Source organism: Rosa chinensis, chromosome 3, assembly GCF_002994745.2.
Source record: "Rosa chinensis cultivar Old Blush chromosome 3, RchiOBHm-V2, whole genome shotgun sequence".
Classification (NCBI taxonomy): domain Eukaryota; kingdom Viridiplantae; phylum Streptophyta; class Magnoliopsida; order Rosales; family Rosaceae; genus Rosa; species Rosa chinensis.
This window is the reverse complement of record NC_037090.1, coordinates 2,328,928-2,355,109: the sequence shown is the minus strand read 5'-3', so window position 1 is coordinate 2,355,109 and position 26,182 is coordinate 2,328,928. Positions and strand designations below refer to the sequence as shown.

General features: G+C 39.0%; 5 protein-coding genes across 8 annotated transcripts; 3 read left to right on the top strand and 2 right to left on the bottom strand.

Moving 5' to 3' along the window:
• Nucleotides 1–16: 16 nt before the first annotated feature.
• On the top strand, nucleotides 17–2,908 carry LOC112194982 (sec-independent protein translocase protein TATA, chloroplastic). Its single transcript, XM_024335255.2, has 2 exons — nucleotides 17–442; nucleotides 2,597–2,908. Exons 1-2 carry the CDS (start codon nucleotides 20–22, stop codon nucleotides 2,729–2,731), a joined length of 558 nt encoding a protein of 185 aa, XP_024191023.2. The 5' UTR covers nucleotides 17–19; the 3' UTR covers nucleotides 2,732–2,908.
• A 1,775-nt stretch (nucleotides 2,909–4,683) lies between these two features.
• On the top strand, nucleotides 4,684–9,327 carry LOC112192878 (transcription factor UNE12). 4 transcript variants are annotated; one of them, XM_024332788.2, is made up of 7 exons: nucleotides 4,684–5,632; nucleotides 5,715–5,828; nucleotides 7,563–7,679; nucleotides 7,819–7,884; nucleotides 8,000–8,065; nucleotides 8,497–8,574; nucleotides 8,695–9,327. In XM_024332788.2, the coding sequence occupies exons 1-7, from the start codon at nucleotides 5,297–5,299 to the stop codon at nucleotides 8,926–8,928; spliced, it is 1,011 nt and encodes a 336-aa protein (XP_024188556.1). In that variant the 5' UTR covers nucleotides 4,684–5,296; the 3' UTR covers nucleotides 8,929–9,327. The 4 variants fall into 4 exon arrangements, with proteins under 4 accessions (XP_024188556.1, XP_024188558.1, XP_024188555.1 ...); XM_024332790.2 differs by having other exon boundaries at nucleotides 4,691–5,632; nucleotides 5,730–5,828; XM_024332787.2 differs by having other exon boundaries at nucleotides 4,692–5,632; nucleotides 7,560–7,679.
• Nucleotides 9,328–10,344: 1,017 nt separating this feature from the next.
• Nucleotides 10,345–13,565, top strand: LOC112192608 (pentatricopeptide repeat-containing protein At3g04750, mitochondrial). The gene is made up of 2 exons (XM_024332409.2): nucleotides 10,345–10,427; nucleotides 10,576–13,565. The coding sequence occupies exon 2, from the start codon at nucleotides 10,944–10,946 to the stop codon at nucleotides 12,924–12,926; it is 1,983 nt and encodes a 660-aa protein (XP_024188177.1). The 5' UTR covers nucleotides 10,345–10,427; nucleotides 10,576–10,943; the 3' UTR covers nucleotides 12,927–13,565.
• On the bottom strand, nucleotides 13,266–21,698 carry LOC112192607 (mediator of RNA polymerase II transcription subunit 14). Its single transcript, XM_024332408.2, has 8 exons — nucleotides 21,225–21,698; nucleotides 19,463–20,542; nucleotides 19,221–19,318; nucleotides 18,781–18,958; nucleotides 17,609–18,605; nucleotides 16,491–17,503; nucleotides 15,027–16,102; nucleotides 13,266–14,435 (listed from the first exon to the last, which is right to left on the bottom strand). Exons 1-8 carry the CDS (start codon nucleotides 21,441–21,443, stop codon nucleotides 13,637–13,639), a joined length of 5,460 nt encoding a protein of 1,819 aa, XP_024188176.1. The 5' UTR covers nucleotides 21,444–21,698; the 3' UTR covers nucleotides 13,266–13,636.
• Nucleotides 21,699–23,882: 2,184 nt separating this feature from the next.
• Nucleotides 23,883–25,023, bottom strand: LOC112191317 (auxin-responsive protein IAA4). The gene is made up of 2 exons (XM_024330631.2): nucleotides 24,722–25,023; nucleotides 23,883–24,597 (listed from the first exon to the last, which is right to left on the bottom strand). The coding sequence occupies exons 1-2, from the start codon at nucleotides 24,880–24,882 to the stop codon at nucleotides 24,213–24,215; spliced, it is 546 nt and encodes a 181-aa protein (XP_024186399.1). The 5' UTR covers nucleotides 24,883–25,023; the 3' UTR covers nucleotides 23,883–24,212.
• Between the last annotated feature and the right edge of the window lie 1,159 nt (nucleotides 25,024–26,182).

Sequence of the window (26,182 nt, the reverse complement as noted above, 5' to 3'; positions counted from 1 at the left end):
AAGCCACCTTCCCCTTTCAATGTTATCTAATCCTTCGCAGTTTAAAAACACACAAATTCAACCGAAAGCTCCAAAATCTCCAAAACCCACAAACCAAAAGTTAGAAGCAGAAATGGAGATCTCATCTTTAACTCTATCCACTCCAAGATTTCCACCTTCAGTTCCTTTCTCTTCATCCCAGTCCACCTTCTTGACCAACAATGGCGGCGCCAATTTGTTCATGACCAAAAACAAGGTCAACAGCAGGGGTTTGGTTGGGGGCAGGAGCAGAATCAGAACCAGAACTGAAAGAGCCAAGAAGGGTCTCACTTGTAATGCTTTGTTTGGTCTTGGGGTGCCTGAGCTTGCTGTTATTGCTGGGGTGGCTGCTCTGGTTTTTGGACCCAAGAAGTTACCTGAAGTGGGCAAGAGTTTAGGGAAGACTATCAAGAGCTTCCAACAGGTAGATTTCATTGTCTGGATCTGTTTTGTTGTTTAGAAAATTGATGAAAGTTGTAGCCTTTTGGGGTCTTTTGTTGAATTGTTGTATGCATATGTGGAAATAGGGAACAAAGTCAAGAATGTTTAATTCTATTGATAGAGGTTTTATATTATGCAATTGGGTACTTATGTTGATTGAGCTATTTTGGTTCCACAAAAATGGGGGACTTAATTGAAAATATTAGAAAGGAAACCAAGTTACTTACACTATGCTTTAACTGATGGGAAGAAGGCTAGTTCTAGCTTAGAACTTCTGTTCATTGTTCAATATGAAGTAAATTAAGTTTAAGTAGCTGTATTAGTGTTGGGTTTAGTAAACTCTTTATACTCTTGGTATCAAATGGTGAAAAGTTAGAGTTCGGATAATCCATTACTTCTCAATCAACTGTATGTTATGTCGATGGGGCAATTATTGGACTCTCATAGATTGTTGGTTGTTGTGGAATTGAAAGCTTTACGCCTTTAGCAATTTGTTGTTTCTGCCTTGTATATGTCTTCGTGAAATTAGTTGTAAAAGTTTGTTTGAGATATACAGGGCATTGGAAGCCATCATTCCCTGTCTGCCATAGTTTTGCGATAGGCACAACTGGTGATGTGTAGTGTACTCTGTACATGTTGAATATTATAGAAGATTATTTCATTTCTTGTAGTATTTGGTTTTGTCTTCTCTTTGCATAGATTACACTCAATAATTGTATGAAAATACCTCTCTCTTACAAAAGAAACTAAGGTAGATTTTACAGCATTTTGAATGTAGGACATTAGTTTCACCGTAGGTGGGTTGTGGTAGAGTTCTGGTATTGGAGTTAGAAATTGAGTTGAAAATGAAAATGACAGTAAGATTGATGATATCGATCTGTGTTACTAAATCTCTATCACTCATTACACATAAAACGGGTAACAAAGAACAAGGATCAAGGGACACAGAAAGTAAAAGTTCTTCTACTGTGATATAGAGGCAAAAATGAAGGGACGTTAGTATTCACCCTCCCTCACCACCTCTCAAACACCTTGACTGTCTGTTTGTAGGGATGATTTAAGATTGGAAAGCGAATTAAAGGTTATTCACAAGAAAATTCTACTATTTCTTTACCTTCTAATCTGCGGTACCAAAGAGGAAAATGCTTCGTTCCTTTCTGCTCACTAAATATTATGAGCAAAAACACACACTCCTTTCCATCCTCTCCATTTTTAAATGTTTCTACTTATCCAAAAGAAAAAATTAAAAAGAAAATCCCGTCTTTACTGTCATATCGTCCTTCCTGTGTACCAAATTGTAAAGGTTTTCTCCTAAATTGTTGAAATCCTTGTTTCTTTTGCTCAGCAGGACAAATTTATTTCCCTAGTTTTCTTGGCTTAGGGGATATCCTGCTGCTGCCTGTGCACTATGGTAGTCTGTAGTCTGTACACACTCTAAATTTAGCCTGAGTTATGCAGAACACCTTAATCTGAGGTGATCAGATGGATGCATTTAGATAACAAGTTGGTTAGTTTTGTTGCATTTAGTCAGGAGTGAGTTATTCAGTGACAATCTCAAGTTACACACCCATATTTCAAAAATGCTAAACCATAACCCTAATTGTACTTCACTTTTCCCTTTGAATTTTTACTTAGTTTTATCAGCAAGTGGCAGGAATTGAAGTGTTCATATACAAAATTGATTCTTTGTAGAAGGAACCCAAGCTAGTATTTTTTGAGAGCTTCAGCTCAGGCTAGTACTAGGAAACCAGGGCTCATTAGTTGTTAATCAACAGAGTAGCTGTAAATATCGGTCGAATCATTTTAGACCAGTAAAAGTCTGTATATCATAGTGGGGTTATCAATTCCCAAGGAAATATTAGTCCCGCTTTAAAATGACTTGGCATATATTATATTTTATTTGCACTCATAGAAGGGGAAAAAGAAAAGAACAAATCAGAATATATAATTTATGTGGTTCCTTTGTAGTGTGCTTACGCCTATTCAAAGACTGATTTAAGTGTTGCTGCATTTTATCATTGTGCTTTAATATGCAAATAATGGAATAACTACAAAGGAAAACACAGTGATATATCATTTCTATCTTCTGCTTAACTCATTTATCCTTGTGTATCTGATTGATTGGTGAACTTTGCAGGCTGCAAAGGAGTTTGAGACAGAACTTAAAAAAGAACCTGATCCTAATACAGAGGTTCTCACTGATGAACCTACCACGGTGAGTGAAGAACAAAAACCAGAAGTCAAGGTCCCAAGCTCCCAGGAAAAAGTATGAGGTTGTAGGAATCACTCATTTGACACATTATTATTTTTGTTGTTGTGATACAAGTTTAGAACAAGATTTTTTCAATGTAGATCAGTTATGCAGAAAATTTACTTCTTGTGTTGTGTGATTACCATCCTCCTAATGATCTTTAAGGAGAGTTGAAAGGAAATTGTTAAGTTGATCTAACCAAAACTCCCTTATGTTTGGCCCATCTCTTGATCAAATTGCTTTCTTTGAAAGTACCCTTTCTGGGTTCCCTGTTCTACTATGCACAGTGGACTGCTAAGCTCATTATAAGGGGGGAAAGAACAAAAATAAAGATAAGAAACAAAAAACTTTTTGCTTTGAAATGAAAAAGAAAAGTGGGTGTAACTTTCCCAGGAGTAGGTAATGTCTTGGCTTTTGTAGCCCCAAAACTGTTTTCCAGATGGGTAGAAATGAGCGGTCCTGGATTGATGGTCCAACTTTTGTTTTTCTTGGCATGGTGCTCTACCAACAACATCTTTTAGCAGGTTTTCATTTGAGCTATTTGGTATACTAGTAATTTATCCAATAATTAGATTATCTTTCTCATCCTAGTTTCTTTTGGCAGCAAAATGTGTGACTTATTAGTTCACTAACTTTTAAAAAATTGTTTATTTCTGCTTTGTGCTCTCATTGCTTGAAAGGTTTCAATCATACAACAATATTAAAGTGACCTAAAACCATATAATTATATCCGGGTTATGATGCACTAATGATTTGTATGGATTGTTCTTGTGGGATGCTCTTGAAGCTACGCTTATTTCAAACTATGGTTCATATACTGATGTATGATGTCTGTGTATTATAACTATAACAAAGTAACTCCACTAAAACGAGGGCACCGACCCAGAAAAGGTGAAAGAATTAAAAACAAGAAAAGACAGCAACCTTTGTGTATTGAATTCCAAATCTCGAATAAGCAATGGAGAATGGTTGCCATGGTGATATCAAAGTATCAAACCCTACTTTATGACAAGTTATACTGTTTTTTTCTTTCTTTCAGAATACCAGAATTAAAGGGTATAGATTGGATTAAGTAATCGAAAATTGTCGATTCAAGAAAGAAGATAACCCATTATCCTCATAAGACGTGCAAGGAGCAAGTTTCTTTTTTATTTTTGAGAATAGCAAGAATTGAGTTTCAATCCTGATTAATTACAGATAGGCTTGAAGAAGATGACTAAGTTGAGAAGGACAACTCAAACTCAATAATGGAGGTGTAAATTACGTGCAGTGAACCATAAACCTGATTTTTGGGTTGTAAATTTGGATGAATCACTCTTTGTCTGGTTTTAGAAGTTGTATGATACAAATTTGGTGTGTGGCTGGATTGGACTAGTTGCATTCAGTGAGCTGTGATAGTGTCTTTTCGAAATCATTAGGGTTTCGTACGCACCCTGATTAAGTAATTCCCATTTTGGGTGGTTATCAGAAAACCGAAAGAACCAAAAGAGGAAAACAATGATAAATTGTCTCTCTCGGAGTCATTATATCTAATTCAATGTCTTAGGTCACAGAACTTCACGAATTTTCTTACTTAACCTTGTACATTATCATAATATAGTCTTACCAGTTGTAAAAATTTATCGTCCAAAGTCATTCTAAAAGATATAACGTAAAAAAGACTGTTGTTGATATTTCTTTTTTCAAGTCTCTAAATATATTAGTACAAATTCTATTTTTTTTTTGCTCATGATCCCATAGTGAAAACTCATTTTAAAAATTCATTTCGTACAAGTAAAAAGTTTTTCAAGTGTAAAACGAGTTATTTATCAATGTTTGAGAAATATAAACACAAATAAAATAAAAATTATACGTTGAAATGACTCTTTCCCAAATCAAAATGTGTCAGTATCACATAAAAATGACAATTAGTGTGTTGTGGCCGAATTTCTCACTGAACAAGAGAATTCCGAAACACTATAGAACACTTTACTACCAAGTTCATTTAGCCTTCAAACTTTGAAAAACAAAAACGCCAGTCACGGCCCCTTGTCCGCGCGTAGTAGCAGTACTGTACTAGGCATAGTACCACGATTCCACATTGAAAAAACAATATGTTTGATTACTCGTTCTCTCTGTATTGCTGTCCCTCTCTCCTCTCCAGTCGTCCTCCTCTCTTTAAATCCATAAATCACACGCATACACACAAACCCAGTAGTAGGAAGCTCTAGTGTTGCAGACCCCCCCCCCAAAGCAAAAGAACTCCGAAGCCAAAAAGACAAACGTTTTCTCATCACACCACCAAAAGCCTCCACCTTTCCTCCTCTCTCTTTCTTTCTTCTCTCAAAACTCAAAAAGCTCCAACCACACGAACCCCAATAAGCCACTTCCGGGTCATCGGGTCCAACACCACCCATTTTCACCACTACCTAAATCCACTGCCTCCCATAAAATAAACCCCAACACCCTCTACTTTGTTTTTTGGTTCTCTCAAAGATTCAAGAACCAAGCTTTGGTCTCTTTTTGTTGGTTTTCTTTCCTCCTACCAAAGTCCTCATCTTTACAGAAAAGTCCAACTTTTTTTTTTTTTTTTTGCACTAATCAATTATGGCGGGCAATCCGCCTGAGGGACTCGGAGACGATTTCTTCGAGCAGATCATGGCCGTTCCTCAAACGTACAGCGGCTCCGGCTCTGCTGCTGAGTCAGCTGGTGGTGGCTATGGAGACGTGGGGTCCATGCCCATGGTGCTGCAGCTGGGCTCCGGAACCGGGTCTTCTTCTGGCTCCGGCGTCGGGTACAGAGGAGGAGTCGGGTCGGTTGGGATGGGTATGGGCATGCCTTTGGGTCTGAATTTGGAGCAGGGGTTTCTTGGACAAGACAGGTTCAGAGATGAAGTTGAACCCAACTCTAACACCAACAACAACAACGGTAACAGTTCTAATGTAAGTCTCTCGGTTCGCTTTGTTTCAAGCTGAGGATTGGTAGTTTGGTCTTGTTTTTGGGGGATTTTGACATGGGTTTTAGTTGATGGCATGGCAGGAAAGAGATTCGGTTCACATGACGAGTTTGTTTCCGGCATTTGGACATTTGCAAAACCACTCTGTCCGGCCAACGCCGCCGCCTCCTCAGCCTCACCAGGTCAGTCCCCCAAACAAAACATTCTCATAATGACGAAATTGGCCCCCTCCTTTGTTTTCAAAGATACCATTTATATTTCAAGGTCATGTTATGTCCCCTAAAAAGGCCAAATATTCCGCCCGAGAGTTGTGGCAGTGCTGTTTTAGTACTGAAATTTCGGAGATGTGAGCAGTTACATAATTGGAAATTTCAATACTCAGGATAAGGTCATGCCCATGTCCCCTCAAAAGGCCAAATCTTTAGAATTTAGATTCCGGTGTCGTGTCGTGTCATGTCCTCTAAAAAGGCTAAATATTCCGTTCTATATAGTGCTCCACAATTCTGAAATTTCGGAGATGTGAGCAGTTAAATGAATCATTACATGCGGCTGCTCTATTAAACAATTGAACATGATTCACAGCTTCAGAATTTCAATACTCGGGACATCTCCTTAGGTGTCCTATAAGAGCAAGCTCACCCGTTGGGGGGCACCGGGTCACCCATTTTTTACTATTTTTTAGTGTTATTTTCACATTCTGAGTTACGAGTATAGTATATTTTGTGCTCTGGGTCATCCTGTATCACTTTCTGGGTCACCATGGTGACCTACACAGTGTATTTTGTGCCCTAGGTCACAGGCACAGTGTATTTATTGACCCAGAGAATGAAAATATACATTAAAAAATAGTGAATAGTAGGTGACTCAACGGGTAAACTTGCTCTAAGGATATAGTGGATAATTTTCTAGCTTTTTTGTCTGGCCTTGTAGTAGTTAAAAAGTGTGCTTTACACGCGCTTGAGCGAACGTGGGGTATGCTTTTTCAGTACAAAGGTGTACCCGACGGACAAGGCACAATAAACGAGTGAGATTGTTCGCAGGTCTGAAGAACTCGTGCCGTCTGGGGGACAATATAGTCTTATCAAGTTGTTACAGTGGCAATCTTTGTCATATAAGCCTAATTATATGACCACGCGCTTCTGGGAGTTTGGCAGAAGAACGTGATGGGACGCGCGCTCATGTTACTCCTGCCCTTCACATGGAGTTGACTCGCACTAGTTGACTCTGTCAATAGTTTTGACTTCTGTGTGTGATATGGATATCCTGAAGATTTTGCTGCAGAATTTGGGGATCTTCAATTTTATTTTTTATTTATTTAAAGTTTTCAATGATTTTGACATTATAAGGAGCATGCGGATTTATTTTATTTTTTAATTATTTGATGTTTCAGTTAATGGCCCTAAGAGGTTTTAGTGAAATTTGTATGAATTGTTCATTTTATATGCTTCTCTATTTTCTCGAAGGAAAAAACAAAGAACTTTTATTTTCCTTCTTCGAAATCAAGGATATCTTGACTTGTCCATGATGCCAAGATTTTACGCAACTAGAAGTCGAGAATTAACTTAAAATGCTGTGTGCTTTCTCTCTTACTTTTATAAAAGCATTTGATGGAGTCTTGAACTAGGAAAGTTGGAAAAAAAATGGTAAAAGTGAAATGACTTGTACGATGGTCCTTCCTTCCACTTTGGACTGTTTGGATGGAAATCCAATTTGATCAAACTTGTATTGAAAATGACTGTTATGAGTGTGCTTTAGAGCCCTTTGCTTTTGTGATGAATATCAGCTGGCAAGTGCTCATTGTGCTTTCACTTATCTGGTTCTGGTTACACAGCTAGTAATTTCATCAAACTTAGTCGATGTAAATAAAGTAAAGAGTGAATGTCAATAAATTTGTTAATTTTTGACACGTGCAGCAGTTTCATAGCCAACCAGCACCGGGGCCAGCTGCTGCTGCCCATCACCCTCCTGCTATCCGCCCAAGGGTCCGAGCAAGACGAGGTCAAGCAACAGATCCCCACAGTATTGCTGAGCGGGTAAACTAGATTTTTCTGTCTCATAGAAAATCAGCAGCTATATTAGTTCTGTAGTACTATCAAATACTGGTTTTTCTGTTACAACTAAGACATAATCATGGCATCTAATATCGGAACTTTAATGATATTCTTTGTTCAGTTACGCCGGGAAAGAATTGCAGAAAGAATGAAGGCTTTGCAGGAATTGGTACCTAGTTGTAACAAGGTTAGTGACGAAAACAGCAGTTTTTAATAGCTTGTGCATTGAGTGCTTGTCGGGTATTTGCCTTGTCTTTTAGATTTGCTCTACATGTGTTGACATATTATGACGTCTTATGCAGACAGATAGGGCAGCTATGCTTGACGAAATCGTCGATTATGTGAAATTTTTAAGGCTCCAAGTAAAGGTATGCTTATTCAAAATTTAAATTGATTCATGATTGAACTAATACCGGAAAATTTAAAGTTTTTGAAAGACTCCTGTAGATTGAAAATTTAGATTTAGCTTTTCCTGCTCAATGGCTAAAAGCATATCTTGAATTCATCATTGTTTCAAAAACGTGTACCAAATGCCAACCAGTTGTGTGGTAATATAGCTTCCAATTTCCAAAGTCTTGAAAATGTCTTTACCATAAGGTAGGCCCCCATCATTGTTGTTGCACATGCCGGACATCATTAGAGGCATTGAATTTTTTGTTTTCGCATGAAATTGTTTTTTTGTCAATGCTGAAATAACTTTGTCTGGTTGGAACCTCTAGAATTCAATGAAGTCATAATCAAATAGGAAAAATGCAAATTGTACAACTTTTCTTCATTCTTGGAGTTTATATTGAAACAGGTTTTGAGCATGAGTAGACTTGGAGGAGCAGGTGCAGTGGCTCAGCTTGTAGCTGATGTACCCTTATCAGCAGTTGAGGTAATCAAACCTGAACAATGCATCCCTAAACCTATTGTTACTTGATCAAGAGTTTTTCTCAACAAATTTTTTGATTACTCAAATTTAAAAAAAGGATATTAATGTCTTGGTTTTATGTAGGGAGAGGGGATTGAAGGAGGAACCAATAATCAACAAGCATGGGAGAAGTGGTCAAATGATGGCACAGAGCAACAGGTAGCTAAGCTCATGGAAGAAGATGTAGGAGCTGCCATGCAATACCTTCAATCCAAGGCACTTTGCATCATGCCCATATCACTCGCTCCTGCAATTTTCCGGACACATCAGCCGGACGCAACGACAATGGTTAAGCCGGAATCACACAACTCTTCCTAGGCTCCCCCAAAGTTTTAGTTAGTAGCATTCTTACTCATGGCATTGGGTATATTCATATATACTCTAGTCAATTACAACTCATTAGAACTGAAGTGACAATCAAGTCATAGCAACTGTTCACTGTTTTTTCCAGTTGTGTAAAACAAGGGACTGATTGTCATTTTCAAGTCTAGGGAACAAATTTCAAAAGCTAAGTTGATGAGTTCCTCTTGTAATATCAATGGTGGGGTTAGTTGAGTGTGACCAAAATGTTGGTGGTAAGAACTAAGAACTCTTCAATTTTCTTCTATGGATAATGGGTTAGGGGGCCATGTAAAAGGGATGGATGGTTGTGTATGATGTATTTTGAGAAAATTCTTAATGCAAGTTGAAGGTAGATGATAATGGTTGGTTGTTTTATAAAGCAGTGTTGGATTTAAGAATTGAACACATCACTAGCCAGCAAGATTAATTAACATCAATTATGTGCTGGCAATGACCAATCTACTAAGAACAGCTCTAGTGGGGTTATTAGAAGCTCCGACGGAGATAGAGGTTGCGAAAAAAATGTAAACCCCAACTTAAACTTAAAAAAGCATTTTTGGGGACTAGCCCGTTTCCCATCTTGTCGCCTCGGTACGTTTTGATGGGAATCCACTAAGAACGGCCTTAGAACCCTAATCCCCGGGTAAAAAAAAAGAAGAGGAATTTGGGCAAGATTCATAAGTGGGCAGATAAAAGAAATTATTTTTGAGAAGGCAAAGCACTTTCTTTTAAGAATGCATCTGGTTCCATCTTTAGTTGGAGACTAGGTAATGGGTTGTATCAAGACTCATATATTGTGAATGTGAAACCATTAATATTGAGAATCCTAGTATTATTACTTAAGGTAATAAATCTGATATGTATTTTGGCAAAGAATCTGATATGTATAAGGAAATAAATGTGTAGAGATTTAGTTGGATTCTATTAGGTTTCTCTTTATGGGAGAGATCCTATAGCAACATCGTTACAGAGGTCCCTGCATCCTCAATTTAGTTAATTATAGAGGGATAGAACTAGTTCAAGAGTCATTAACTCACTCTAATTGGTGTGAAACTCAACTTGCCAAAGTCACATGTTCTTATATTTTCACCTTCAAATGATTTTCAAGCATTTCTCAAACTGACGAAACTCAAAAATCACGACGCAAATTCCTTTCACAGTTTTTCAAAGTTATAAGAGCAATAAAATTCATTATAGATTAGTCCATATGTATGATGAAAACGCAGTGTAGTACAACTTTGATAAATGCTTCTATAGGGATTACAAGTGGATTTGCTATGTAATTTGTAATAATGGACATTACATTTAAAAAAGAAAAATTGAAAATGGCTTGAGATGAGATGGGCCAATTGTTGGGCTATAATATTTAGTTCAAAAGGTTCTGGGTTTAGACAGAACAGCTCAATATGGATCCCCGTCCCATTTCCTGGATTGAAATTAGGGTTCTCGCTTCAAAGGTTTCACCTTGATGATGGGTAAGTGTGCTGTGTAAGTGACCAAGTTCTTTATTTTTCTAGTCGTTTGTGTTTGAACTTTGATATCTGTTAGATTGAACTAAAATACTTGGGACTTTTTGGGTTCATTGTAAAATACTTGAAACTTGGTTTATAGTATGTTCATCAGTGTAGGGATGACGATTCTGGACTTGAAATGGAATTTCTGTAGAGAAAGAAGAAGAATTTGACTCCAAGATGTGATCTTTTCTTTTGGGGTTTCGGAAGACATCAATTTAGTTGTGCTTTTTGGAATTTACGGTTGGTTATTGCTTAATGCATCAATTTCAGTTGGGATTCTAGATATGTAGAGGTTAGAGCTATCGGAATGCAGATGATAGATATTTGCGGACGAAATTCTGTCTGCCCTTTTGTTCATATTAGATATGTGTTCAGATTAGAGCCTTGAGAATGTAGATGATGCAATTATAGAGAAGTTATGTCATATCTGCAGTTCAGTGTGATAGTTGTTCATAGACAGTGTTTGAGTATTTGAGCATGTACCAATGTGGGCGAGGTATCCGCCTTCTAAGTTCAGCTTCAACGAGCAGCAGGAGCCTCTGGGATCCGACTGTTGCCCTTGAACTCTATCACCCGACTCTTGTATTGCTGGAGAAATGTCGTACGAGGTACCATTTCAAACAGATTTTGGGGCAGATGATGAGGACCTGTCTCATTGGTCAAACATTTCCCATGAGCAGGCTCCTCACATTCTCAGCCATCTCGTACCCTGATAATTTAGACATTGCAATTCTCCTTTTCAATCACTATACTCCTTGTCCTAATCTTTACATATACAATTGCATGATCTCTGCCTTATCTTTCTCGAAAAGTCAATCATTTGGCCTATACAAGTCCATGCTCTACTCTGATATATACCCAGATAAACACACCCTTCTTTACTTACTCCGAGCATCCAAGTATGCATCAGATGCAAAGCAAATTCACTGTCATGCCATTGTTACCGGTTTGTTGTCACATGGATACTTGCAAAACAGCCTCATCAAGATGTATCTGGAGAAAGGACAAATGGAGCTAGCTCGCCAGGTTTTCCATGATCTGCCAACACCAGATAGGGTCTCATTTAATATCATGATCGTTGGTTATGCTAAGAAGGGATATTGTTTAGAAGCTCTACAACTTTTCTATGAAATGATGGATTTGGGTCTTAAACCGGATGACTTTACCATTCTAGGACTTCTTATCTCTTGTGGAGTATTAGGAGATGCTCGAATGGGAATATCTGTACATGCATGGATTGAGAGGAGGAAAACCATTACTTCTTCAAATTTGATCTTGGGTAACGCTCTTTTAGACATGTATGTGAAGTTCAATAAACTGGAGACTGCCTGTAATATTTTTTATGCTTTAGTGGAGAAAGATATTGTTTCGTGGAACACCATGATTGCAGGGTATGCTAAGGTTGGCAATTTAGAACTTGCCCACAATTTTTTCAAGCAAATGCCTAGAAGAGATCTTGTTTCTTGGAATTCGTTGATTTCTGGCTATGCCAAGAGGGGTGATTATGAGAAGGCAATTAAGGTAGTCCACGATATGGTAGCAGAGAACGTGAGGCCTGATAATATCACTTTGGTTAATTTGGTCTCTGCTGCTGCAGAAATTGGAGCACTGGACCAAGGTAAATGGATGCATGGCTTGATTTTGAGAATGCAGATGAAAATAGATGCATTTTTGGGTTCTGCATTAATAGACATGTACTGCAAGGCTGGAAGCATAGAAAGAGCATTCTTGGTTTTCAGGGGATTGACAGTGAAAGATGTGACCGTATGGACAACAATGATCACTGGATTTGCATTTCATGGTCATGGAAGGAAAGCTCTGGATCTGTTTTCTGAGATGCAGAGATTTCTATTGCCGAATGTGGTGACTCTTGTTGCCGCTCTTACAGCTTGTAGTCATAGTGGACTTGTGGAAGAAGGGCTCAGCATATTCAACAATATGAAGAAAAAGTTTGATATTGAGCCCGGGATTGAGCACTATGGCTGTTTAGTGGATCTTTTAGGTCGATCAGGGAGGTTGGTAGAGGCCAAAGATGTGATTGAAAAGATGCCAATAAAACCAAGTCGAAACATCTGGGGAGCAATGCTGAGTGCTTGTAGAGCTCATAGAAACATGGAACTAGCCGAAATAGCTTCCACAGAGCTACTCAAGTTAGAGCCTGAGAAAGAAGGTGGATATATATTGTTATCCAACATATACGCTGCCTGCGGGAGGTGGAGCTCCTCGGATAAGATTAGAGAAATCATGGAAATAAGAGGAGTGAAGAAGACTGCAGGTTGCAGTAGCGTAGTTATTGATGGAGTTATCCATGACTTTGTTGCTGCGGATAAGCAGCATCCAAGGTGGGAAGAGATCTTTCTTATTTTGCAGTGTCTGAAAAGTGAAATGAAGCTAGATGATACTAGTTTCTCCAATTTTGAGCTTTGTTTCCAAGGTGGGAAACCAATGTTACTAGACTAGTGTGATTTTTTATTGTTTAGTTTTTAGTTTTGATTCTTATTTTGAGCTTGATGTAGAAGCACAAGTATTCTGTGCTAGTTATGTATGGCATCAAACAAGAAATGTTGCACTTCCCAATGGGTAAGATTTTATATGTAGATTCTGAAGGTTCAAGTTCTTCGCCGAAATTTGGCGTTTCAGGATTTTTCAGATTTTTTCTCCTTTCAAGAGTTTGAATTCATTTTACGAAACCCGTGATCCAGAAGGGAAAAAGAAAATGACGAACTGCTGATTCAATTTACTAAACTAACTGTTAGAAGTTGTAAAACAAGACAGCGGATTGTGCCTACAGTTTGTAGGTATCCATTAGTACTGACCTACTCCAGCAAAACAAAACTTTACCAAGTGTATTTACAACGACAGACAATAATCTAATCCAATGTTCCTAATTATCAGAAAAAGATCCAAAATATTGTACAACCCATGTATCAGAATATTCATATCAGCTAATAAGAGTTGAAGGTCCATCACACCACAACCTCTGCGCTAACCCTGCAACTGCATCATTCTACAAGACCGCTATATCCCAGTAAATTCTCCAGGCACCATTCAAGCATTCTGCACATATATATCCTACAGCTACTATCACTACAAGTTTCACCTTAAACGATCTAAGAGAACCAAAAAAATTGGAACATAAGCCATGATCAATCCCACGGCGGACCAACCAGTCATGTGCCCCCAGGGGTTGAACTAACCACACCGCCATCCCTCAAACCTTGAAGCCACACATGTAGCGTTCTTTGCACATAGTCAGCAACAAGTCTCAACCTTCCGTGACTATTGTCTAATCCTGAACAACTCTCCACAGTCCGAGCAACCTTTTGTTTACACTTCTCCCAGTCATCAACACGCAACCAGCAAGCTCGACCTCCATGGCTTCCTTCCATGCCAAGAAAGGACACATTAGGATTTTCACCAAATGAATACCTCAACTTCACTGATACACAGTAAGGCAGCCATGCTGCACCGCCTGCGGCATTTATGTGGGGTATGTGAGCAGAATCAAGAACAAGTGTCAGTGCAAAATCAACCGAGTTGTGAGGCCGATCATAATGGATATTACTTTTGGCAACAGATGAATTATCTGAGTTCTCATCTATATTCGACCCAGCATGATACTCAAGACATAATTCAATACGGGGCTTCTGAGCAGGAGCTACATCACCACCCTGCACCTGCTGGGCTAGTCCTTTTTTCCATGCTATTAATTTCAAGAATTCTCTCAGAACTGATATGGGTAAGGTCAGAAGAGTGATGAATGATGCAACACGAGAAGCATCGTAAGGCTCTGATGCAACACGTCGACTAAAGTAGTCACAAATTTCTCCTATTTCAGTTGGAGTCAATTCCTCTTGAGCAGTAGTTGGATTTTGCTGCTGTTGCTGCTGCTGATGATGGAATCTTTTCACACTCAGGACTTGAAGAAGAAGTTGAACTCTATGAACACTTACTGCAAATACATAGCCACTGCAGAAACACCAGGCAATCAGATAAAAGAACTTGCAAGGTTCTATATAGGTGTAAAATTAGAACTGGTGTAGTCAATTAAGATAGCAGCGCAGGCAGGGACTAAATCAACCATGAAATAACATCCAAAGCATCTCAAAACAGAGAGCAAGAACTACATATCAATCATTGTATGCCAAAAACATCCATATGATAGAGCTCTTATTCCATCCACTGAGGAAAATCTGAGGCTAATAGTAACCTTAATGTTTGTCACTCAAAATTCCAAATGGAAATTCATTGCAAATATCTATACATTGAAATTTGTATTTCCATCTTTCTGGCCATGTACATAATTACTGCAGCATCTATTGCCCTATCTGTTTCGTGATGTTTCATTAGAAAAGCACTTCTTTTTTATTCTTTTGGCATCTTAAATTAATTTTTGTTTCTGTTACAAAATACATTGAGCATAGGTCATCACCACAACAAAGAGATTACATGATCTGCATAGCACAGTTGGCACCTAGTATCAGCCCATCACTAAGATTAAGAATTAGAATAATAAAACTTTCTGAGATGTGAATAAGATTAAGGAGGAAAAGCTCTTACCCCACAAAGAAACGCAAAGCAGGCTGCTCCTGGTCCAAATTTAATAGTGCACCTTCATTGTCTTTCAAAATGGACCCTAGAATCTCTTTCAAAAGATCAGGCAGCTGGGCAAATAGCCACAGCACTCCGAGGTACTTGAGAATACCTCTCAGCACCTTTTTAAGAGCAACAAGGGGGACCCAACCACCTCCATACCCCCCATCATCTCCAAGACCAATAATGGCTGTATTCAGTTCTCCTCTCACATGAGCAGGGACACCTGCACCTGGTGATCTACGTAAAGGCATCCCTGAGCTCATGACAGCCAAATTCGAGGATACTGGAGAAGCATTTCCAGTGCGGTTCAAACTAGCTACTTGATTGCCTGTCCTAGAAAGTGCAGCAGAACTAGGGAGGTTAACCCTATTTCCATTGACAGCAGACAGCTGGGGACCTGCACTGAGGTTTTGAGTGTGTAAATTTGCCAATCCCGTCTGTTGAACACCATTGAAATTAGTATCTAAACCATTCAATTCTTGGGCCACATGCTCCATAATAAATGGCCGAAATTGTGGGCAAGGCAAAGAACCTCCAACTGAAGGGCCCCCCTTTGGTGGCGTTGCTGGTTGTAACCAAACCTGATCTCCTGCAAAACATCGCATGTCAACTGCAAAGTGCTTCCGATATATAATTCGTATCCAGTATGGACCACGCAGCACAACAGAAACATCAATGGGCAACAGTGAGCTAGGTACAATGCCAGGTCCACCTCGGCCAGCAGCAGCAGCTAACATTGCAGCCCCGTGAAGGCCGTGATTTGTAAGAGGACCTGTAGCAGCAGATGAAACAGAGTTCCCAACAGGGACAGGAGACTGACTAACGTTTGTGGTTGAACTGGTTTGCATAAGGCCCTGGGATGGTATGTACCCGGCCTGTTTTGGGACAGAAGAGAGAATTGTCATCCCACTAACCCCTGGAATAGGACCAGCTCGCGCCGGTCGAGTTGCAGCTGCAAGAGCATGTAAGGGACCCGCAGTGAGGCGAATGCAGTCCAAAAGTGATGCAACTTCAGCTCCGTTTATGAAATCTTCCAGAAACTGAAGACAGAAAACAATTACATTCATGAATGCAAGTCTTTATAATGAAGCAAAATTGGCGGGAAATATGGAGTGAAATCAATAAGACACAAACCCAAGATGCAAAATAAATCTAAAAACTTTCAATGCATCAAAAACAACAACTTTCATATACCATTTTCAGCCATTATGAAAAGCTTTTTAAGGCTCTAAGAAAAACTAGTCCAAGTTAAGTAGACTTTTTACATGGCACCACATGCTAAAAGTAGGAAATTATAGAATTGTAGAAAGCGTATGAGAGCATGTCTGTAGGACTAATCAATTTCAAATACCTTTAACACGAGGTTAACCCAAACAACTAATTAGAAATGTCGAAAGAATTAGAAAATAATTAAAATTGTGAATCTACCTTGGTATGAGGCCAAAGTTGGTCAGGAGATACGTGCATAGTACAACCCTCTTTACCTGATTCCCACTCAACAACAAAGCGAGCCAGGACACCAGATCCAAAACTGAACCACAAACTCATGAGTCCTACTGCCTCAATTCTAAATGCCCTTCTCATTTGTTCAGATAACCTATCAGCTCCCTCAAAAGAACCTTTGCCTCCTGGTGCTTTAGAATCGGAGTTTACACTTTCTTCTGGTTTCTCATCTGGTCTTACTCCAAGCAGTTTCCGCATCCCCAGGGAAAACATTCTTGCATTAGAAAGCCTTTGGATATCTGCCACTAACTTCTTTATACTATCAGCCTCCACAGACTGATAACTGAGAACAACACCTTCTGGATCATAACGAATATGAGAGTCAATGTCAGAAGTATTAGCAATACGAACACCAGAACCCCAAGGTGTAGTATTGCTTCCTTTTTGAAGCTCCCACAAATCGCGGAAATGCTGGTCATTTATTTTTACATCCCAATAAATGCTTCCAGCTCTGCCAAGTCGCAAGCAGAGGTGTTGCCATGAATCACCCCTGGCAAATGGAAGTCGGAACCATATGTTTGAAGATGTACTTCTTAACCCCACTTCTTCAACATAAGGAATGTCCAGAGCCCCCATCTGGCTAGTTAGTCTGGCATGCTTAATACCAAGTGAACAGTGCCTGACCACATGAAGAAGAGCTGAAACATAAATGCTAGAAGGTGCATATCCCTTATTAGCTTCAGATATAAGATCCCCATAACTGTATAATCCAGTTTTTGAAGTCATATCCGTTGACATTAACACCTGCGATGAAGAGTGCTGAGCCTGATCGACTTCAGAAACTTTCCTCCTTTTACAAGATCCTAAATTGGCTTCCACACCTTGCAGTGATGGGATCAGATTCAACATTTCTGAAAGTGTACGCTTTCGAAGTTTTCTATCATGATTTGAATCATCATGATTAGGCCCATCGCAGACTCCAGAATCAGGTGCATGGGCTGAAAAAAAAAACAAAAAAAAAACAAATCATAGTAAATTTGCAGCAAAAGTATATTTATGGATATATCCCACTTAATATACGCATCACAGAGAAAGTAACTTACTTGCAGGAGTTGTTACACATGAGTTTGAACCAGCGACTCTGAAAGATCCAGTTACAGGTCTCATGCCTGGCCCGGATATTCGGGGGCCACTGGGGCCAGGTGGAGATAATAAGCGAGAAGATCTAAATCCATATGTTGCACCCTTTGAAGTATCACTCATAAATCTCAGGTGATCTTCATCCATTGAAGTAGAACCATAATCTACTAACTGGGGAGACCTAAGCGAAGCCAAATCCTGATCAGACTTTGAAACAGACATTTTCTTCACAGAGACACTCCTTCCAGTAGCAGAAGACAGAGAACTGAGAGAAGAAGACTGTATGGTGCCCTTCAAGTTACTTGATGAATACAAGGATCCATTATAATGGGCTGCCATACCAGAACCATTCGCAGCACTGTTTAACTGCGACATCTGCATACCTCCCTCCCATTTGGAAGCTGGACTTCCAGCTTTTATGGAATGAAGATTCATTGGAGCAGAGCCAAAATGAGAGGCAGAAGATGTGTTGAATGATGAAGTTCCATTTTGAAGAGAGAAGGAAGGTGCAGATAACCCTTTCTCCAGTTCAAACACTTCATCAACCACAGAAGAAAAACTCGATGGTGGACACCCTGCAATTGGCATAGAACCCTCGAGGCTGATATCCGTAAGAAGACCATTTTCAGATGACTGATTAGATCTACCAGCGCTAGACAATATGGATTGTAGTTTTCCCCAGTCAAGCAAGCTTAAATTCATATCATCTTCATGCATCTGCATCTGGTTAACATCAATTTTCTTGATCCGTATCACATGATTTTGGTCATTGAGAGAATCAGCTTTTCCAGAAGAATCGGGCTGAGTCTCAAGCAATTTAAAAAGGGGTTTGAAATCCTTATCAAGCTGCATCAGCAAAAAATAAGAGCTCCCACAATCTGGAAATCCCATTAGCAACATAGTTGAGCCATTCAAAATGTTCTTTGGTAATTTAACTGCAGGTAAACCATTTTCATATACCTGCAAAAGTACAGATCATGTCTTATCTTGTGGAAATCAGATGAAACCATACATACACTTAATCCTCAACAATATAAAGTGCAGCACCCAATGTTTATCCTCATAAAAAAAATATAAAAAAATAAAAACAATTAAAAAAATTAAAAAGTAAAAGTCAAAAGAAGGGAATGTGTACCTCAAGGCCTAAAAACCTTCCAATAGAAGCAAATAAGTGCAAAATACTTTTGCTTCTCAAGCTAATGAAAACTTCGGCTGCAGTCATAGTTCCCTGATTTAAAGCATCTTCACATTCAGACAAAAATGCAGAAGAAGCAAGAATATTCCGGGAGGACTGAAGACGAAAGCGGCCGTTCCTGCAAGTCAGAGGTGTTGTATAAGAGATTATGGAGAAGGGACATCAAAATTGCAAAGCAATGTCCAGCATTTATGTGCTAAGATTCATTCTTTCTAAGAAATTAATCAAATTAAAAATTAAGAGACAAACTTTTACAAAATATATGAAGAGCTTCTTCCTATGTCTAGCCAGAAGTACTTTTAGTTGTCAAAACCTATTCTTTTTTTTTCAATCCAAATTCCTGTACTAATTTACTAAGCCTTATAAGCAAATAAGGATACCTTATATTTATTCCCAGAGTAAAAAAGGAAGACCCATAGGCACGCACACGTAATACTTCGTGCCCTTCATATTCTCTGACATCTGACTTAAAATCTTTCTGCATACAGAATTAGAGAAATCAATATATGAGCAATATAATGAATGAGAAAAAAGTAGTATCCCCAGACAACAACCAAGGAGGAAAGAATAAACAGATAAAAAAGAAACATGAAACAAAAGTTGCAAGAAAAAGGAAAAATACCTTTTTATGGTCACTGTCCGCTTCTTCCACACAGGACTGAAAAGCAACATCCCCTGAACCTCGACAGATTTGAACGTTTTTCTCCAGCTCTTTCTGAATTTCGAGAAGACGAGTATATCTATTACAGCATATGGCTCTCAGAAGCAATTTCTCAACATCAATACAACTTTGGTCAAGAAAGAATTCTGCCTCCTTTCCAGTTAATGGATCTATTACAAATGTGCTATGAACACATTTTATCAGTAGATCTGGTCCTGGATCAATTTTTATAGACGGACATAATGATGAATCAGAAATACCACTGTTTTTATCGAAATCTAACCAGTATACAATTTTTAACCCTGGCGTTCGTAAACCAGATGTTTCAGTTTCTCCATCTTGATTTAATTGCGCAGAGCCAGAAGTCCCTGCATGACTGGTGCTCCCATCAGATAGGACCTCAAATCGGATTGCATCCTTCCATCTCCCCTGGCGAAGAGCCTGTACTTGCCTTAAGACAGTGTCTATAACAAGTTTAACACACATCTCATGTAGAAAAGAGTACAATGTCTTGAATGGATTTTCTGCAGCAGCCATTCTGCGCTCTAAATCATCCCCAAGAGTATACCGCTGAGATACTTCTAGCTTTATAAGTCCACTTCTCTCGCCAACAAGCAGATCCAAGTGCAGTATCCTCCACATTGATAGGTGCCCTCGGTAGCCAAGAGTAATTAAAACCTTGAATTCCCCATTTACACGAAGCAGTGCTGTACCATCAGAGACTTTAACCTCGCTTATTTCTTTTGGGATTGACACTTCTAGTAATTGTCTCCGCACAAGCATGTCCAGTTTTTTCAAAGCAGGCTTCTGCTCATCCTCACTTAGTGAACTCTGAAGACCCACATCTTCTATACATTTTGGTAACCGCTGATATGATCCTGATAGGAGGATTTCAACTGCAGATGGAACATCATAAACAGGAGCACAAGCTTGTTGTAGACCTTCATGCATGAAAAACAATGAATCCGCTGCTTGAGTAAAACAGGTATCATGACTTGACAACGTAGAAGTAAGTTGCTGACAATACTGTATCAATGGGACCTGCAAATAGAAAGGCACAGATAATAAACAATATAGCCAAACGAAAGAATGATTGCAAAAGGAAATAGGCTTACAGGAATTAAAAAAAAAAAAACCTCGCGGCACATGCAGAATGCAAACACACAGAAAACACTCATCAACACAAGTTAATAAACCAACCAATAAGGATATCTACGGCATTGATTTTTGACGTCAATGAAACTACTGTCAACCGAGAACATATAATTAGTTCATTACTAGCTCGAATGGCAAGATACAAACACTTTGGCGCCCGACAGAAGACTAATATAGGCCTTCTTAAGTGCCATCTGATACTTGACAGCTGAATTCCAAAAACACTAATGGTATATCTTTCTCGAGCAGGGGATCCTCACTTCCCCTACTAATTCATTTTCTCTCAACTGCCTAGAGACACAAGTTACATAATTCAACAAAAACCAAGAACAATGAATAATCTTCCATCCCAATGCACAACCAAATCAAAAGCCTGAAACTCATATAGCAACAAAAACCCTAACTACCCAGACTATCATGGAAACCCATAAAGCTCGAACCTTTGAAACAGAAACTCATTCAAATTCAAAAACCCTAATTTCAAAATTTCCATTGATAACAGAGCAAACCAAGATTCAAACTTTTCCGGTCCAAATCGAAAACCCAGAAAACAGAGAGAGTCCGAGACCTGCTGGCACCACTTGGCGAGGACATTGAGCCGGAGCATGCGTTGCTGGGTCTTGACCAAGTACTTGAGCAGCCCTATTTTCTTATCGGTATCGGAGAGCTCCGGCGCCGCCGCCTTCGATTTCTCCATGAGCTCCTTCAAAGAGAGGAACGACTCCTCCGCGGCGCGGTTCACTACCGTGGAGAGGTCCACCGTCTGTTGCCCTAGCTCCGACGCCATTCGGAATCTTTCTTCGGATTTCGGAAATACCCAATTGGGGATTCAATTCAATCCCTAAATCGCAGAATTGGTCAACCCAGCATTGAATTAGGGTTTCGCGTATTGAGAGAGATCGAGCCCGGTGGTGGTTTCAGAGCTCGCTCCTCTCTTTCGGGTTCGTTCAAGTTTTGGTCTTTGGGGTTTTGAATTCTGAAGTTTATTACTTTTTAGAGAGTTCGAGTTTAGAGAAAGAGAGGGGGGTAAAACAAAAAAAATGGTGATTGGGTTGCAGTGATTGGTGAGTGTGAGGCAAGAGTATATATGATGGTAAAAAAAAGATTTGCCACGTGGCGAGTTATTCTCTTCATCTTTCCATTTTTGAGGGGCTCCGTTCACACTGTTGTGACAGTCTGACTTGGTTTCCTTCTCCTGAAGAAAGCCTCCTCCCATAAGCTTGGCATGAAACTGTACTTCATTGTTCTTCACTTTTCTTTGATGCTAACTATGGAAGTTGGGGGGCTTCATATTTAGGGGGTGCTCCACTAAGAAGTGTCCGGAAGTTAAAAGTAGGAGGAGATGTCCGGAGGGTCGAGAGTAAAATATATCTATTAGTTTAAGTGAAATAATTACGTGATATAACATATCATTGTATAGAAACGATATAATTTTTTTCTCTCACTTTTTCATCCCTTACATGATGACAGGGTGTTGTTTCTTCTTTTGCAAGGTTATGTCATTTGTGTTGAATCTTGAATATATGTTCTGCTTCTTCTTCGTTAACTTCTGCCACATCCCAAACAACAATATGATATTTACTGTCTACCATACAACGTTGCAGCATGTATTGTAATTAAAGGTGACAATGGAATGCTCTCAAAATTGATGGTGCCAAACGTTCAATTTCACTAATTGACGGGCTCTAAGCACGTAGATGCTCAAGCTCTCTCAAGGTTTATGAGATCTATAAAAGCAAGGTATGGTAAAGTCCCAGCAAAAGTAACCCCAAATGTTTTATCTAAGAGGAATCTGTGACTTTCTTTGATAGAGGGTTAGAATGATTACTAACCGTCGATCCAAGAGTTTAATTTTTAATGGGTGGGGTATAAGTAGAAACTCAAGTTCTAACTCAAGTAATAAAAACAACATATGGTTAAATCCGCAATAAAGGTATTCTCAAATTTGTTGTCTCAAAGGAATGTGTAAATGTCTTGGATCAGAGTTTAAACTATTACTAAGATCAAGTTATTGCTCTCACTTTCTAGACTCGATCTACTTTCAACGTATTATAAAGGAGGTGAATTTCGTTGCGGATACTTTTGCAGTTTTGCACCTCTTGATTGTGGATGAGATTTAGAAAGATCTTAGATTCATGCCTTGCCTATTGAAATTACTTTTCCTTGCTTTTACATGCTGTCGGCTTTTATTAGCTTAGTTCTTAGGATTTGGTGTTGTAATTTGTCTGTTTTTCTATCAACGAAAGAAAGCCTCTCTTGAAATTCGTGTAAAGAAAATAATTTATCTCACATGAATTACATTCTGTGAGTGATTGTAAGTTGTTTGTGCTTTCAATTTTATATCTAATTCTCGTGATTCTGTGTTGTAATTTGTTGTTAGGAAAATTTCAAAAACAGTGCATGAGATATTGCCCATTGAGAATTAAGATACTCAAAGTTTGTACTTTCATATTGCTACCTGCCGTGATGATGGCTAGCCAGTCTGGCTGGCAGGCGGAGAGGGGTGAGAAGTGATGGTGTGACCAGCGGCATCAGTGGAGCTCGAAAGTGTGCAGGCGATGAACGGCTAAAGGTAAGAGAGGCCTGCAGAGGTTGTGTTCTTGCAGCAAAGAGGATGGAGGCTGGTTTCAGTGAGGTAGAAGACATGGGTTCGCTGGTTTCAGACTTTCAGCGAAGGAGAAGGTGACCGGCGGTGTTGAGCTCACTACTTTCATCGTAGAAGATGGTGATCAACAGTGATTGCAGAGAGAGGCAATCAATTGGTCACAATACTCTTGTGGGCCTGATCCAATTTCCTAAACCCGATTTACGACTAACAATTGAGAATATCATCAAAAGGGAAATCGACAAGTTTTCTGCTTTGATTTCATTTAACTTGAGTGTTTCATACTTTGGTGGAGAAAAACCATGGAAGATGAAAAGAGAGAGATGGGGAAGAAAGGGGAGGAGAAACTTGAAGTGACAGATTTACTCTTGAAAATATGGCAGGTGGCATGCTCATTAACAGTCATTGTGATAGTTTAGAAAGTTTATATACCTTAATTTTCAGTGGGCAATACCTCATATACTGTTCTTAAAAAAATTTCTTTATTTTTTCTATTAACGAATCAAAGCCTTTCTTATAGAAATTTGAAAGGAAACATGGAATGATTTGACTATCAACTCATCGAAAGTACTAATCATTCCAAGGAAACATGTCCAATACATATCAGCAAACTAACCATCCTCAAATCTTACTTGCAAAGTAACCAATATCATCATTAAAAACTTTTGTACAATGTTATCCTTTCCTTGATGTAATGAAAAGAAAATTGTGAAACTTCTTTTGTTCAACCTTTCATCTCTATTCTTTCTACAGTTCTCTTTGAAGAGGACACGACAAAATAAACTTTACATGAAAATCTTTCTTCTTCTTCTTTGACAATTTTTTCTCTGATCGATCTCTGTTACAAGTGAAAGACCATGACATCTCTGTTATATGTTTCTTCGAAAGCTCAAGCCGCAAGTTTGTTCAATCTCTGCCATCTGTGTATTTGTTCACTTCTCGAAGGATCAATCACACCGCACAACCTAAGCCTTTGGCTTCTGAACCTTTCATAATTCTCAGCCTCTTGCATGAAGTGAAAAACATCTCCCATGGAACATCTCCAAGAAGCATCCAATCTCCATCTTTGTCTTCATAAGTTGGCACAAACTCGGATCTGTTGTTGTACCCTAGTTCCTTCTCACAATATTCACCAACCTTGAACTTGAACATGTCCTCCAAGGCCTTAAGCAGCTCTGGATATCCCTTGTAAACCTTCAAGTCCATCTTTCGAAGGTATGGAGCTCCATCCATGCTGACTTTCACGAACATCCCACCGCTTTCTCCCTCGGTTTTCTTCGCCTGGAAACAGTTTTTCCGGTATGATCTCACCGGTGGCCATCCAACTACTTGTGCCCTGGAAACCAAACATATAAAAATCTCATTAGTACATCTTTCGTAAACAGAGGATTATCGATATTTAGCTCATCTGCATGGTACATATAAGAACACGCATGTTAAATCGTGAGTCGGTTTCTTACTTGGAGGGAGTAGGCTTGGGAGCTGAAGAAGCATTGGATTCAGGCTCAACTGGCAATGCTCTTTTGTTGTTCGTTTTTTGTTGCTCGGATTCCTTGGTTCCGGGTAGGCCCAATCTGAGCTCAGTGGCTTCAAGGTTGAGATCCTCTGCTTGGAAAGCCATAGCTAACTTTGGAGGTTTCTGATGAAATATGTTAAAGAATATTGATGAACTTCTTCACAAACTTTGATGATGGTGATTCTTCTCTCTGTATTCTATGGAGGATTGTGATGCAGATTGAAATGGGTGATAGGCCAAATGAAACTCAAAGGTATTTTATAGATACTAGTCTTGGAACAAAAATGAAAAAGTCGTAAAGGCCAACGACCTTGTCTACGGATTCATACAAAACCAATTACCTTCCCCACATGCTCTTGTTTGCGCGTGTATCCCACATTACGCGCTTCCGTAATTTGTAGGTATAACAATTTAAAAGCTTCCTACTTCTTTTCTTTTCTTTTCTTTTGATACTTCCAATTAATAAGGAGCATGTCTTCAAATGAAACTTGATCTACTTAATGTACTGATATTTCCTTATGTAATGTTATATTTTTTTGGTTGGAATTATGACGCATTTCTCAATATTCTACTTACAACCATTAGGTGACCGAGGACTTTCTAGTCATCTACCATCTCAATAAAGCTAGTGGCAAAGCCACATTTTGATAATATTTTCTTTTCATTTAGTTATCTAACTATTTATAAGTGATGAATTTGGTGAGCTTAATTCAATGATTTGATCACGTTTAGAGAATAGAGAAAGAGGTAGAGCCTAGAGGGGAGAAATAGTGAAGGTGAAGACTACCTCGGGTGTGTAGGTTAGACTGATGATTTCAGAAAACATAATCAACGATTGAATAGAATCGAAATCTATGATGTACGTGGTTCGATTTCTAAATACCTAAAAATCTAGTTAATACAATTAAACATTTTATAAAGATCATATTATGAGTCAAGACCTCATAATTTTCTACCCCACAGTTGACTAAAATTAAATATAAACGATAGAATCTCGAGAAATTACTCCACGAACTACATGTATATAAAATTCAAAATACAAGACATGTATATAAAATTCATCCTTGGCCTTCTAGTGGGATTGTTCCTGTCTGATCTCGAGTCGGAGGTGATGGCGATTTGGAGCATTTGTGGATTGACGGTGTTGACATTAAGGTGGCCATGGTCTCGGGTTTAATTTAGTCTCAGGTCTGACGGTCTAGCATTTCTTTTGGTCGGGTTCGAAGTCACAACTAGTGTAGACTTGGTCGATCAAAGGCAGGTCAGGAGGACTCTGGGTGGCGAGTTAGTGTTGAAAAAGTTGTGCATCAAGGATTTACTGTGCCTGCGCATATTGTCTTTGCCTTTAATTGTAGTGCAAGTTAAGTATGTAGTTGAGTCGGGGCCTTATTGGCTCTCTTAGTCA

Coding starts and splice junctions, on each gene's coding strand:
- LOC112191317 (XM_024330631.2), bottom strand. CDS start 24,882: ATGGCTTTCCAAGCAGAGGATCTCAACCTTGAAGCCACTGAGCTCAGA. Junction 24,598..24,721: donor CCCAAGCCTACTCCCTCCAA/GTAAGAAACCGA, acceptor TTTGGTTTCCAG/GGCACAAGTAGTTGGATGGC.
- LOC112194982 (XM_024335255.2), top strand. CDS start 20: ATGTTATCTAATCCTTCGCAGTTTAAAAACACACAAATTCAACCGAAA. Junction 443..2,596: donor CTATCAAGAGCTTCCAACAG/GTAGATTTCATT, acceptor TGAACTTTGCAG/GCTGCAAAGGAGTTTGAGAC.
- LOC112192608 (XM_024332409.2), top strand. CDS start 10,944: ATGTACCAATGTGGGCGAGGTATCCGCCTTCTAAGTTCAGCTTCAACG.
- LOC112192607 (XM_024332408.2), bottom strand. CDS start 21,443: ATGGCGTCGGAGCTAGGGCAACAGACGGTGGACCTCTCCACGGTAGTG. Junction 20,543..21,224: donor TCGCCAAGTGGTGCCAGCAG/GTCTCGGACTCT, acceptor TTCTATTTGCAG/GTCCCATTGATACAGTATTG. Junction 16,103..16,490: donor AACTTTGGCCTCATACCAAG/GTAGATTCACAA, acceptor TTCTGTCTTCAG/TTTCTGGAAGATTTCATAAA.
- LOC112192878 (XM_024332787.2), top strand. CDS start 5,297: ATGGCGGGCAATCCGCCTGAGGGACTCGGAGACGATTTCTTCGAGCAG. Junction 5,829..7,559: donor CGCCTCCTCAGCCTCACCAG/GTCAGTCCCCCA, acceptor TGACACGTGCAG/CAGTTTCATAGCCAACCAGC. Junction 8,066..8,496: donor TTTTAAGGCTCCAAGTAAAG/GTATGCTTATTC, acceptor ATATTGAAACAG/GTTTTGAGCATGAGTAGACT.